Raw genomic sequence first — 13934 nt, forward strand, 5'->3', positions numbered from 1 at the left:
AATATTTTACAAATTCACATCTTTGTAACCTTAAAATACGTACCTGACTTCTGGTAACAAAACAAATTTTATTTTGTAGATTTAGAGAAATGCTTAGGCAAATAGATAAAACATTATTTACCAAATACTTGAATTACCTATTGCTTACATAGTCCATGACGAATAGTCATTTTAATTTGTTTTAAACGGAGACAGATTAGTGGGAAAAACCCAATAGAATATTTTTAAAGGAACTTCATTTTTACTTTCAGATATTCCAATTTAAGGGAAAAAACTATTGCATAGCATTATTTTATTAGTGTCTCAAATAAATAAATGAATAAAATCTCCATTGCCCTTCCCTATCATCTAATGAAACTATAGTCAAACTTCATGTGGTGGCACAGTGTCAAGCCCCAGAGGACTCTTGGTTCTGGCTCCAGTAATACCAAGAAACTAAAAAGTTTTAGTTGATTCATGGTTTAAAGAACTTTGATATGTTTAAAATGTTCTAATACATTTTGAGGTAAAAGAAATACTTTTATTATATCTTTAAAGCAAGAACCAGGCTATCCTGTGACAGTTTTGAAATAATAGACTTGTATTCAGAATATGTACACCTGATGAATGAAAGTAATGAGTCTTGAATTCTTGAAAATGCAGTTATCATTGCATATTAGTGTGTAATTTATATAAGAGCTACACTGCAAAATTTTGCTCGCTGAGTTTTTTATTTTTAGATCTCGCATATAACTGACACAGAAATGTTGCTGGACGAAGGCCCATCTGATGAAAAGGGACACACTGAAGAGAAACTGCCCCTAGTTTCAAGAAAGAAAGCACATTTTGGGAGTTCAGACAATGTGGCTACCATCCCAAATGAAGAACGATCTGACAGTGGTTTTCCAAACTCTGTGATAGCTGAATTTTCTGAGGAATCAATCTCTGAAAATTTATCACCCAACACTACTTCTTCATTGGAAGACCAGGGTGACGAAGGGGTGCCTGAGCCCCAGGAAACGTCTACAGCTCTTACTCAGAGCTCTTTGATAGAGGTTGAACTTGAAGATGTGCCATTTTCACAGAGTGCAGGACAGAAAAACCAGTCAGAGGAGCAGTCCGAAGCGTCTTCTGAGCAGCTGGATCAGTTTGCGCAGTCAGCAGAAAAAACTGTGGATAGCAGCTCAGAGGAAATAGAAGTGGAAGTGCCTGTGGTAGACAGGCGGAATTTAAGAAGAAAGGCCAAAGGGCATAAAGGACCTGCGAAGAAGAAAGCCAAGCTGACATGAATGAAGAAGATATGCAGATTATCATCTTCCCTCTTCTTTGTAACGTAATTGTTGTTTTTAAAATATGGTAATTAATAAATGGCATGGGGCACAGGGCAAAAATTCCAAAATTTCACTTTGAACTTATTTATGATGCCGGTTTTCCGTCCCCCTTAGGACCTAGGATTCACCCTTCTTTTTGATTTTTCAGGCTATTTTGTGTAAATACAATTTTTTTATTTTTATTAACCATGTTTCAACTTTGAGAAACCAGATCATACTATATTTTCTTTAGCAATTGGGGGATGTCTGACCATTAATATTTCAGAAAATCTAAATTACATTGAAAGTAGTAGGCTTTACATTACTTGTAAGGATCACAGAAATCTTTTATACTATGGATTTTAATAGTAAACTTGGTGAGCGTTCTAGTAGTTTTATCTTAATAATCAAAACTAATCATTTTTTAAAAATGTAGGCATGTCTAAACAAAAATGTCAGTAAATGAAAATATACTTCAACTAAATGAGAGCACAAATAGAAATTTATGGTGAAAGGTTTGTGAAGGTGGTATTTTGGCCTCTTAATTCTTAGTTGCTTAGGTGCAGTTTCTTCCTTTGACTTCAGTGTCTGAGGAAAGGTATTAAATGTTTCCACCTCAGTCTTTATGACATCCAATATATACAGTACTGCTAGGGATTTAACTCTGGCATGTAGACACTAATATAATTATATAAAATATTTGAAGCTGGGGACTATTAACTTTTGTCCTCATTCAATTAGCATATATACTTCAGAAATGTGAGGGCCCTTCTGAGGCTTCTCCTTAACCCTACCACTGCCTTTATTCTAGAATCGTACATTCTCCTCAGCTTTTATCCACTTCCCTAACTCAGAGTGATTCCTGCCAAAAGATCTGCCTGCCTGTCTGCCAGCTTATGCCCTTGGCATCCGTATCTGGGTAAGTTTGGACTGTGCCCCACAATTTTAGATCTAGATGGCAGGAATGGATCTGCCTAAGGAGCTATAGCTAAAAGAGCTTAGATCGAACTGGAGGCTTTGGTTGTTGCTCTGGTCTTGCTCACTCTTAATTTGTTTGAGTACAGGTTACAAACTAGCCTAAGTGTATACATTGTGGTACTACAGCAAAGCCTTTGTGTAGGAGAACTTAAAAAACAAATCCTCTTGCTAATTTTTATATAGTAATTTATTTAAAAATGAACAAAATGGTTATTCTTAGAATCCAAAGAGAATCTTAAAACAGTCTTACTCTTTGGAAGTACTGTGTGTACTCAGATTTGCAGTTAATTTGGAAAATGCTTTGAGACCATTTAGATTGTTTTTGAAACAGCTTGGTCCTTGTGAAAAACCATAACCATGTTATGACGTTATTTGAGGTGCTAAGGATTGATGTCCAAGGTTTATCCAGTTTACAGTCAGGTGATATCATTAAATTTTATTTTGGAATGTTGACATTTTAGGTCTAATAAGCTAGGTTAAAATGTTTAAGGAGGCAAAACAGCAAACCCTCCTGTTCATGTAAAATTTTGAGTTATCCTCTACATTTTCCTTAATTATTGGTCAGAGCAAGCCAAATGATTGCACTCCAAATGAAAATTAAAGCACTTTGGCCATTTGTTTTCTCAACAAATGCTGACTAATTGAAAAAATAAGTATGACTGGTACTAGTACATCTATCACATTTATGCTGTTTTATAGATTTTGTGAGAAACTTTACTACCACAATTAGGGATATAAAGATTCGAGATTTAGTAAATTCTTAACCTTTCCATTTTTAATTTCGTAAAATAGATTTAAAAACCTAACACTTAGATATTTTACTTTTTTACTTGGATTGCTCATTGTTTTTTTGAGAATAGTTTCTTTAAAAGGGGGTAGTTTAAGATTGAGCTCACTGACAACTCGTGATATGTGAATATAGTTGCTGAGTTCACAAAAACATGTTTAGTTAGTGATATATAATGGGACTAACAGTCTAAACTCATACTTGTTAAACTTGTTTGGTTTATTCTTAAACAGCAAGAGCATTTTAAGCAGTTTCAAAACTTTTTGCTTAGCATACAAGAAGACTTTTATTATGCAGTCAAATGCTCTACCCCTGAGCTATACCCCCAAGACTTTTATTATGTATTATCTCTGACTGATAATGTTTTCAGGGGGTTTACGGATGGTAGAGAAAGCTAGATAACATAGAAAAACCTAACTTTCGTGTTCAGTAACACATTCACGGTTCAGTAAATGAGTTCTGTACTCAATGAGTATAGAATTTATAACAAAATTTATCCTCAATAAGGAATCTAAATAAAACTAATCAGATATTTAGTTTTTTGCAAGGCATTAGAAAAACTTGAGAATTATAGAGGACTGAAATCTGATTACAGCCAGCTAATCTAGTTGTTGTCTAGTCACATTCTAGTCCTTTGTGAACTGCTTTTTTCTGTTTAGAAGTTTTATTTCTGGAAAAGGATTTCTCTTCAGTTTGTGTAAATACGTGTATATTTCCTTGTGTAATATAAAACATAGATATCAGAATTTTAGTTCTACTTTCAAGCTTAAATTATCCAATTGCTAGACATCACAGAAATATATTTAAGAATTTATTATAAAGCTCCTCTACAACTTTTAAAAGTGAGAGGATCTATTATGATTTTTTATAAAATCAAATAGCATGACAGAATGTCTTCTACTTAAAATGTCTATATTCATGGTGTTTCCATTCACTGCAGAGAATAAATACGGCAAGGATAACACTTAATAGTGATTAATGGTTCACTTTTAGCTGACGAGAACACTACCTAAAATTGTTTCAGTGACTTTAGAAAATATCTTGAAGGTTTATGATTACATTAAATTGAATCTTTATCTAGTATCTAAATATCTGCTCCTATGTACTGCTTCACCCTTAGGGATTACCTTCTAAGGTTTGGTCACACCAGCAAACTGATACAGATCTTAATGTAAATACAGAATTTATACTAACATTACTCATCTGTGTAACAGCATTTTAGAAATTTCTGCTTTGTGTGTCCACTAGTAGCTGATCTGGTGTTTAAAGTGTTACCGGTCTTTCATGGATGTGATTAGTTACAAATGTTATGCTTCTGTTGGCATACTTAATATAAAGCTTTCTTTGTATAAGACAATTTGCTTATTTTGGGTTCTAAAAAATAAGCAGAGTGAGTTCTGTGGGATTATGCTTACCTTTGCCTTTAGTCTGTTTTTTTTTTTTTTTCACCTTCCAAATCTTAAAAGTTATTCACACATTCATTTCTATTAGTGGCAAAATCAGTTGTTAACTAAAATATAATTGTAAGAAAGGTTCAGCTTCTGTCATCCTGAAATAATTGTATCATACTGGATAGTCATTCCCAAGGAACTAACTTTGTTTTTAAGTATGTGTGTGTGTTCTAAAACTTCTATGTTTATAGAATTTAGAAAAGATGTTATGTTTTTCAGAAGAGCAAGTCTTACTGAGGTACTCAAGTTTGTTTTCTTGGTTTTGTTTTTGTTCTTGTTTTTTAGTTTAAAAGTAGTCTGTTCTGTGATTGTTTCTTGGCCTGTGTTTTGATATTCTTTCCCTTTTCCCTACTTTAATTGGCAGTGATGTGTTTAGATATTGAATTTGTTTAGACATTAAATGATTTTGTTAAAGGCACAATTAATCACATTGGTTGTACTTTGCAGACAGACTTTAAAAATAAACAATTTAAAACCATTAATGTGATCATAGATTAATATTACGGACAACTTAAAGCTCAAAGCTACAAACATAATTCAGATCACAAAAGTGCTTTGACCAAGTTAAAAACCTAAAAGATGACCTTTTTTATATTATCCAGGTAACTGCAAACAAATTTCTCTTAAAGGCATTAGTGCAGTCTTTTTCTCTTTAAACAGTTCTACCTGGAATCACTTAAATTTTTAACCATTTTAAAAATGGGAAAGCATAAACATTTTGGTGCATTTTTTTCTATATACTTGGAGGAAAAATACAGTTCGAAGTATTACTATACATGATTGAGAGGAAGAAAATGTTTAAAATATGAATTCACCAACTTACAGTGTGAAGACAGGTAAAAAGTTACCTAAATCCTTCTGAACTCCATTTAGCGTAGTGTGCCTTTTCTCTCCTGTACTTCTTGTAGAGTATATACAAACAAATGCTACCAAGTATTAATGCTGCATTTCTTAGGATTAATGAAAATGGGGTGAAAGAAATTTGAAGGTCTCAGAAATGACCGTTCTGTAGTTTAGGGTCTATATTTCAGTGTGCACGAACCTTTATAATAAAACCTATTTTCAACTACACTGGTTTTTCCAGTAACAATAGGTCTGCATTGCTGAGTATCCACTACTTAATGCAGATTATGGACCAAGATATTTCTATAATTGCTTTTTAAAATTATTCAAATTTATGAACATCCAAATGCTAAAAAGACAAAAATAAAGACCATTTATTTGAATAAATGTCTATTTTAATGTTTTTCACAATAGAATAAATGCTTCTCTTGATGACTGCAGATACATAAGGCTGTTCGGTAGTATCCAGAACCACCACAGGAACAGTTGTTTTCCTGATTGGTGTGTAGTCTTCAGTAATTAAAAAGGAATTACTTGTTTCGAACTGCTGTCAAACCAGCAGGACTGCATTTATGCATCCATCATTTTCAGGATTGTTGGTAACCTGGGCATATTTTCCTGAGGAAAAAATGGGAAAAGGGGGGATGTTAATGTTGATAAAAACTAACTTTTCCCAAAATATTCTTTTTTTTTTTTATGATTTTATTTATTTATTTGACAGAGAGAGTGAGCACAGGCAGACAGAGTGACAGGCAGAGGCAGAGGGAGAAGCAGGCTCCCTGCTGAGCAAGGAGCCCTATGTGGGACTCGATCCCAGGAGGCTGGGATCATGACCTGAGCCGAAGGTAGCTAGCTGCTCAACCAACTGAGCCACCCAGGTGTCCCAGCCCAAAATATTCTTAATCACCACTTTGAAGAAAGAAAAAAAATTACAGTAAGATCAATGAGATTTTACAAATCACTCAAAATCAAATGGTTCTGAAAACAATTCTTATATACTGTTTTTATATTTTTTTTACAAGTGGTGTTCAGTTCCATTCTGTTAGTAAGTTGTTATTAACAAGCCCTTGTGGATTGACCTGAACATTGTTACTTTTCCACATACTTTTCTTACTGGAAAATGCAACAAATTTTAATTTTCAAATCAATTCAAACTATTTTATTTAAAAAAAAATTTTTTAAAGGTTTTATTTAGGGGCACCTGGGTGGCTCAGTGGATTACGCTTCTGCCTTCGGCTTGGGTTATGATCCCAGGGTTCTGGGATGGAGCCCCATATGGGCTCTCTGCTCAGCAGGGAGCCTGCTTCCCTTCCTCTCTCTCTCTCTCTGCCTGCCTCTCTGCCCACTTGTGATCTCTGTCAAATAAATAAAATCTTTTTTTTTAAGATTTTTTTTTTTAAGATCTCTGTCAAATAAATAAATAAAATCTTAAAAAAAAGAGATTTTATTTATTTGACAGAGATCACAAATAGGCAGGCAGGCAGAAGGGGAAGCAGGCCCCCCACTGAGCTGAGAGCCTGATGTGGGGCTTGGTCTCAGGATCCTGAGATCATGACCTGAGTCAAAGGCAGATGATTAACCCACTGAGCCACCAAGGCACCCAATTTAACCTATTTTAAAACTGAGATCTGGCAATAGGAAGTATGAATTAGTGATTCATATGAAGATTCAAGAAATTAGTGTATTCTTCAATTTCAGAGAACATTAAAGTTTAGAAATACCTGGACCCAAAAAGCAGAAAACTAAGAAAATGAGGGAAGAAGAATTAAAATTGCTACATGACACCTTTTATTTTTAATTACTACTGAAATAATGTGGCTGTGTGTATGCTATGTCTCTCTTCCTTAGCTCATGGTTAACTTACTCTATTATAATCTTTAAGTATTTTTTGGTTATAACTGTAACTCTGCATCTGCTCTCCTCCTGATGCCTTTTTTTTTTTTTTTTTTTTTTTTGGTTTAATTTTTTTTATTTATTTGACAGAGAGAGGTCACAAGTAGGCAGAGAGGCAGGCAGGCAGAGAGAAAGGGAAGCAGGCTCCCTGCTGAGTGAGAGCCCAATGTGGGGCTGGATCCCAGGATCCTGGGATCATGACCTGAGCCGAAAGCAGAGGCTCTAACACACTGAGCCACCCAGGTGCCCCCTCCTAATGCCTTTTAAAGCAGTCTTAAATTCTAACAATATAGTACACTTGTAACGGAAACTAGTTATCTAACTTAAAAAGAATCACATTCACAACTTTGTCTACAAAAAATATTCTTCCTAAAGATTTAAATCTGATTTCACACCATTTTAACTCTGCACTGAAATCTGCTGTGTCCTTTCAACTTGCAAATTTCAATTTTAGCATTGTGTAGCAGCAGCCCCATATTCAGAAATTTACTTACCCCAAATAACTTTGCCTCCTTGTGTCACAAGGCCCAACTCGCTCACGTTCACCTCAATTACAGTACCTTTGGTAATAACACCCAAAGTTGTATATAGTGGGGATGAAGGATTTTTTTTTACACCAAGTATTGGCAGGCAAAAGGTGGCTTTCAATTCAGGATGTGTTACATGGGCCTTTTTGAAACGTAAGCCCTAGTAAGTCAAACACAAAAATGTTATGAGTCTAAATTGTTAACAACAATGAGCAATGATGATCCCTTTTTGCTTTTCTAGTTGTCTTCGAAATAAAAAATATCCCAGGGATGAACAATTTCAAATCTTAAGGCATCAATTTAAAAACTTCTAATTATATAGACCAAAAACCTGATAAATGTGTGAGGGAGAAACCCCAAACACACAATGCTGATGTTTCAGCATGGAGTGTTACCTAGCATCATTCTCAGATTTTCCTATTATCTACATTTTCTGAGGATTTGCAAGCATGCCAGGCACTATGATGGAGCATACAAATAGCTTATTTAAGCAGGATAACCTTAACAACAACAACTCCCCTATTTTTTTTTTTTTGCATGATAAAGATTGATAGGTGAAATGACTTGTTCCCAGGTTGAATGGTGTGTGGATGGAATTAAACTTAACTCTCCTGATTCCAAGTCTCTGTAGATCTCTGCTATTTTTAACATGATGAAAAAAGAGGGTGGATTGTTAGCTTTTCATTGATGGTAATACTGGTTATAGACTGGAGACTCAAGCCCAGAGAGGTCTGTTACAGAGACTGGAGTTATCTCGTCACCCAGATACGGCCTTTGGGGGGCAGCACTTCAGAAGCCGCAACACTCTACAGTCTCTTAAGTTTGATATTTGCCTGTAAGAGGGTAGAGGGGAGCGATACAAAAGTTCTTACTAATGGACTCATTAATGAATTTTGTAATAAACTTACATAGCTGGGAATGCCATCTGACTAATGCACAATGAGATTTATCTGCCAAGCTACAAAAACCCTAGAACAGTATGATGACTATATTCTCTCCCTACAGAACTGATAGTTAAGAAACTATATTTAGAAAATTAGGAAATATGAAATCAAAACAAGGAGTCCATAATACAATCCAGGGATAGGTGAAGGTTCTGTAAATGAACAGCAAACACTTTAGGTTGTACAGGCCACACTGTCTCACCTTCAACTACTCAATGTCTACAGAAAAAAAACAGCCATACACAATATGTAAATAAAAGAGCATGGCTGTATTCCAACAGAACTTAATTTACAGAAACAGGCTGCTCGACAACATTTTAATCCATCAAAAATTATTCAGGTTGAGGGCTAGGGTAACACTGTCAACTTTTCTCTGTTTTTCTAAGCAGAATGGATTTCCAGTGAAGAGAGCAATTCAGTGTGTTTTAAAGGGATTCTGCAAAAAATACATAGCTGACCGTTGAACACAGGTTTGAACTGCATAGGTCCACTTAGAGGCAGATTTTTTCAATACAGTACAGTACTATAAAATTATTTTATTTCAGGATTTCCTTAACATTTTCTTTTCTCTCGCTTTAAGAATTATAATACATATAACATACAAAATATGTATTTATTGACTTTATATTTTCAGTAGGGCTTCCAGGCATAGTAAGCTATTAGTTTAGCTTTTGGGGAATCAGAAGTTCTGTGTGGATTTTGGGCTGTGCAGGGGGTGAGCACCCCCAATTTGAGTTGATGAGTGGCTAACCAAATGTTCAGTTACATTTGAGAAAGGGGAGGAGAATGGTTTTGACTGTCATGGTTGTCTATAGAAATTAAAGTTCTACTTTTAGATTACATTCTTTTTTCAGTGACTATATACTGAATGTTTTCAAAAGCATTAAGATAATTTTCTTACTAAATGCAAACTGCTTCTTGAAAAAAAAAACAGTCCTACTCAAGTTTTCTAACTGTTCTCAAAGAGAACAAGTGTCAGTAGATTACTTGCTGAATGAGTAAGGTGACTTCACGTGGAAAACAAAGGTTCTAATATGACATATATATAAAAATCAGGATTCACTGACACTGCAGTAAGAATTAGTTTTCATTTCCTGTCTCTCAAAGCCAAAGACAAGATTCTTGATAGTAGTAGAATCCTTATCAATAACTTAAGACAGTATCCTTATCAATAACTTAAAAAAAAAAAGCCTAAAAAGGTTTTTCAATCTCTTTTCACACCAATTTTAGGAATTTCAGGTAATTATACTTTATTCAATTTAACACAGCAACTAATATTTAATCCATTCCACTCTTGCAATGGGCTTACCATTGGCCTAATGAATCTTTCATATTTAGGTGGTTTTCGAGTAAAGCCATCTCCAACAAAGCAGACTTTAGTGACCATTCTTTTCCATGCTTTCTTCTTTCTCTTTCCTGTTCGAATAACTTTTAATACTTCTGTTTCTCCCTGGGCTCGAACTTTGGGTAAAGGAACTTCCCATTTTCCCTAAAAATAGACCATAGTTAAAATTTATCATGTTAATAAAAAGCAATGAGAATAAAAATTTAAGCATGTTTTAGTTGTACAAAGTAGTAGATTCACTTTTTTCCTAAACCAGCAAGATTTTGGCTCCAATGTTTTCTAGAAGTCTGCACTGTCTCCTCAAAAACCCCAAATTAATTGGAACTATTAAGTTTCTTATCACAGATACATTAAATAAAATGGTTTGTGGGGTGCCTGGGTGGCTCAGGTCATGATCCCAGGGTCCTGGGATTGAGCCCCACATCAGGCTCCCTGCTCAGCCGGGAGCCTGCTTCTCCCTCTCGGTCTGCCCTTCCCCTTGCTTGTGGGACAAATAAACTCTAAAATACATAAATAAATTGTTTGCTGATGCTAAAAATCTCAATGCCTTTTTATGAATGAAAAATGCCACCTGTAGTAGGGCACTGATTTCTCAAAACAGTGTATGTGCTTACTACTAAAGAGTGAATAGTATAAAAGTGGAAGACTGTCTCCACCTCTTATCTCAAGTGGACTTTTAGATTTTATCACTAGAAGGACAAAATCACTGTCACATTTTTAACTTCTGCAGAATGAAAATTCTATGAAAAATTGAAGCAGCACAAGGTAGAAAAAAAGAATGATTTTATTAAGACAGATTTTAGAAGCAATTCTACCACTCTACAGATAATGACTATGAAGAATGATTTACAACCTCCTGGACTTAAGTCTTTTATCTGTAAAACAAGAAGGGGTTAAGCAGATAACCTCTAAAGTTTCTTCGGGTGCTCAAGTTACACCATTCTAATTTTAGATAGCATACACCAAAATATAAGCAGCCTGTTTTTTTTGTTAAATATTTTATTTATTTATTTATCTATTTGAGACAGAGTGAGTGGGGAAGAAAGAAGCAGATTCCCCACTGAGCAGGGAGCCCGATGTGGGGCTTAAGCCAGGGACTCTGGGACATGACCTGAGCCTACGGCAGACACTTAACTGACTGAGCCACCTAGATGCCACAAACAGTTGTTTTTTTAAATCAAAATTGGAGACTGAACATTTCTGATGCTATCTGGATTTCTGTCAATTTATCCACAGATGTTTAAAAGTAGTATGTATGCCTTTATCTGTTTTTAGCAGGCTTTAACCTAATTTGATACCAAGTGTAATCTAGTAATATTAAAAAAATGTTAAATTTTTGTTTAAGTCAAATCAGTTAGAGGGTTTTCCCACCATTCTACTTTTTAACTAATTTTAATAATATAGGGCAGCAAAAACAAGCAGCTGTATTTTTTTCCACAAGAGCACAGCATTAGGAGGTGTCAAGTATAGAAAGCTGTTAAAATACTGAATTTGAGATTCATGCCTTTTTAGATATTTTTTACACTAAAGATGTGTGGTATTCTAGTAACTTTTTAAAAACCTGTTAAATGCGAATGTTCTCATGATGAGAAAGTAAATGTTTTATTACTGAAATATTTAATACAAAATGAAATTTACAAAGACTTTGATATCTAAATAATGGGAATAATAGCTGGACACCATATTTCCAATTACACTGAAGAAAAAGACTAATATTAAGTCATTCTCCTAAACAAAAATGAAGATTTCAATTTTTCTTACCGCTTTCTCTTTTCGTTTTTGTTTAATCATATTAGAAAGTACTTTAGCTCGAGACTGTCCCTCCCTGTCCAGTAGATATGCAGGTACTGCTCCTTGTGGAGTCTTTTCATCATTCTTTTGTTTGGTGTTTCTCTTTTCATGCATCTTGATACTACCGAGAAGGAAGAAGATTCAAGATTTCAGTTTTAAAAATTACTACTCAAAAGATGTTAACTGGTTACAATGAAGAACTCATCACTTACGTCTTTTTCATCTGTATTTTCTCAGCATGGCGCTGTTTATGGTAGAGCTTAGCTTTCAGACCAATCATCTTTTTTGCCTTTTTTGAACGTTCATGAGCCTCTCGACCTTCTTTCTTTCTCTTTTTCTCATGGTAATCCAAACGATAGCCATAGCGCTTCCGGTGTAACTCAATATATTCATTTTGTGGCTATAATGTAAGAAACATTAATTTTAAAGAATGTTGACAGAATTATGCTAAATAACATTCTGAATACCATATCAAGTACAGAAGGCCTTATGCCATCTGAATGTTCACTTGCTTAAGTAACTCTTGCGCTATTAAGCCTATTTACATTATATGAGTTAAATATATGTTGATACTGAATGGTATAAGGCATCAGGATTTACATCTGTAATAATCTCAATGAAAGTTAGTGTTCGTTGAAGGGAATTGTCCAAAATCCACTGGACCACAAAAAGGATGACATCATTCCAGGATCTCTCTTTTCCTGAGCATGACTAATCTGGTTTTTCAATAACATCATTATTCTTCATACTTTTTATTAAAAAAAAATACAGACTACAGAGTTTTGTAACCACCGCAATAAAAATAGAGACTATTTCCATCACCTCAGAAAATTCCCTTGCATTGCTTTGAAGACAGTCCTTTTTCCACCTCCAATCTATTATCTCTCACTCTAGTTTTCCCTTTATCATTGTGAAGAAGCTTATAGTACCTACAATATGTAGCCTTTTGCATCTAGCTTCTTTCACTTAGGGCTTTAGAGATTTGTTCATGTTGTTACATGTGTCAGTAAGTCAATCCTTGTTATTGCCAAGTAGTATTCCATGTATGGGTATACCCTCATTCATCCTTTGATTGGTTCATGGATATCTGGGGTGTTTCCCGTTTTTAGCAAATAAACACTGGCACAGAAGTCTTTTGTGTGGCCACATGCCAAACTGTTTTCACAAGGGGCTGGACTACTTTGCATTGCACCAGCAATGTATGAGATCCCTTTTTGCTTTTCCAGTGCCCGTTTTTATTTTATAGGCCACTTTTGTTTTATCTTAAACATGTGGCCACAGTCCATTTGTACTTTAAGACTGAAAACTAAAACAATGATGCAACCTCAACTCTAGCACAGATAACTCCAAATAACAACCAGCTACTATGTATCTGGTGTGGTGTTTTCAACTGCTAGCACAAACTTTGCAGAAATCATGAGGAAAAGCATGTGCAATGCCATTCCGCAGATACAAATGAGAGACATAGTAGAAAGAGAACGGATGTGGCAGTCAGATCTGTGCTTTAAGCCGAGATTAATTAATTCATTAGTTGCTTGGCTCGTGGCCGGGCCTGTCTTAAATTTCCTCAGCAATAAAACTAAGTGGCGGCGGAATTTTGTCTACAGTATAGGGTTATCGCTGGGGTTTGGCACTGACAATACACAAACGTGGCTAAGCCAGGAATTTAACAGAGTGAACCCGATCTCGCTCTAAAGCGTGTACTCTAGCAAATACCCCAATCTGTGTTCACCAGATGCAATTTTTTCCCCCTCACCCTCATTCCCTTCGGCAGTACCTCCCTTCCGCCTACCACCCTTCGCCCCCCGCCCCAGGGCCTCCAGGCCCCACCAACTCTGAAGCCCTGCGATACGAGTGCCCCCAAACCACCTCCTCACCATGGTGACGGCTGCAGAGCTGTGGGGTGCAGCTGTCGAGGCGCAAAGAAGATCTCAGTTTCCGGATCTCCCAGACCCACGAGCTAACTCCACGCAAGCCGCGACGGGAAAGAGTCGTAAAACCACCGACTCCGGAGAAAGCGCGACACATCGGTTCCGGACCTCTGTTCTTCGCGTTTAGCTGGAAGGGCGGAAGTTGCTCGCAGGCG

At 35.7% G+C, this 13934-nt stretch overlaps 2 protein-coding genes across 6 annotated transcripts in view; one reads left to right on the plus strand and one right to left on the minus strand.

Moving 5' to 3' along the window:
- FAM169A (family with sequence similarity 169 member A) overlaps window positions 1-1378 on the plus strand; it is a 104263-nt gene extending 102885 nt beyond the window's left edge. For all 5 annotated transcript variants that reach the window (XM_082724957.1, XM_082724956.1, XM_082724958.1 and 2 more), the window contains exon 13: window positions 720-1378. In XM_082724957.1, coding sequence (XP_082581083.1) covers window positions 720-1268 — 549 coding nt within the window. In that variant the 3' untranslated portion in view covers window positions 1269-1378. The remainder of the gene's footprint in view (window positions 1-719) is intronic.
- Window positions 1379-5721: 4343 nt separating this feature from the next.
- NSA2 (NSA2 ribosome biogenesis factor) lies at window positions 5722-13933 on the minus strand. The gene is made up of 6 exons (XM_082724968.1): window positions 13726-13933; window positions 12061-12248; window positions 11819-11969; window positions 10022-10201; window positions 7736-7928; window positions 5722-5966 (listed from the first exon to the last, which is right to left on the minus strand). Exons 1-6 carry the CDS (start codon window positions 13726-13728, stop codon window positions 5899-5901), a joined length of 783 nt encoding a protein of 260 aa, XP_082581094.1. The 5' UTR covers window positions 13729-13933; the 3' UTR covers window positions 5722-5898.
- Between the last annotated feature and the right edge of the window lies 1 nt (window position 13934).

This window comes from Mustela nivalis (genome assembly GCF_964662115.1).
Source record: "Mustela nivalis genome assembly, chromosome: 3".
NCBI lineage: Eukaryota > Metazoa > Chordata > Mammalia > Carnivora > Mustelidae > Mustela > Mustela nivalis.

Coding starts and splice junctions, on each gene's coding strand:
- NSA2 (XM_082724968.1), bottom strand. Junction 10,202..11,818: donor AAAAACGAAAAGAGAAAGCG/GTAAGAAAAATT, acceptor GTCTATTTTTAG/GGAAAATGGGAAGTTCCTTT. Junction 5,967..7,735: donor AGGAGGCAAAGTTATTTGGG/GTAAGTAAATTT, acceptor TTTTTTCCTCAG/GAAAATATGCCCAGGTTACC.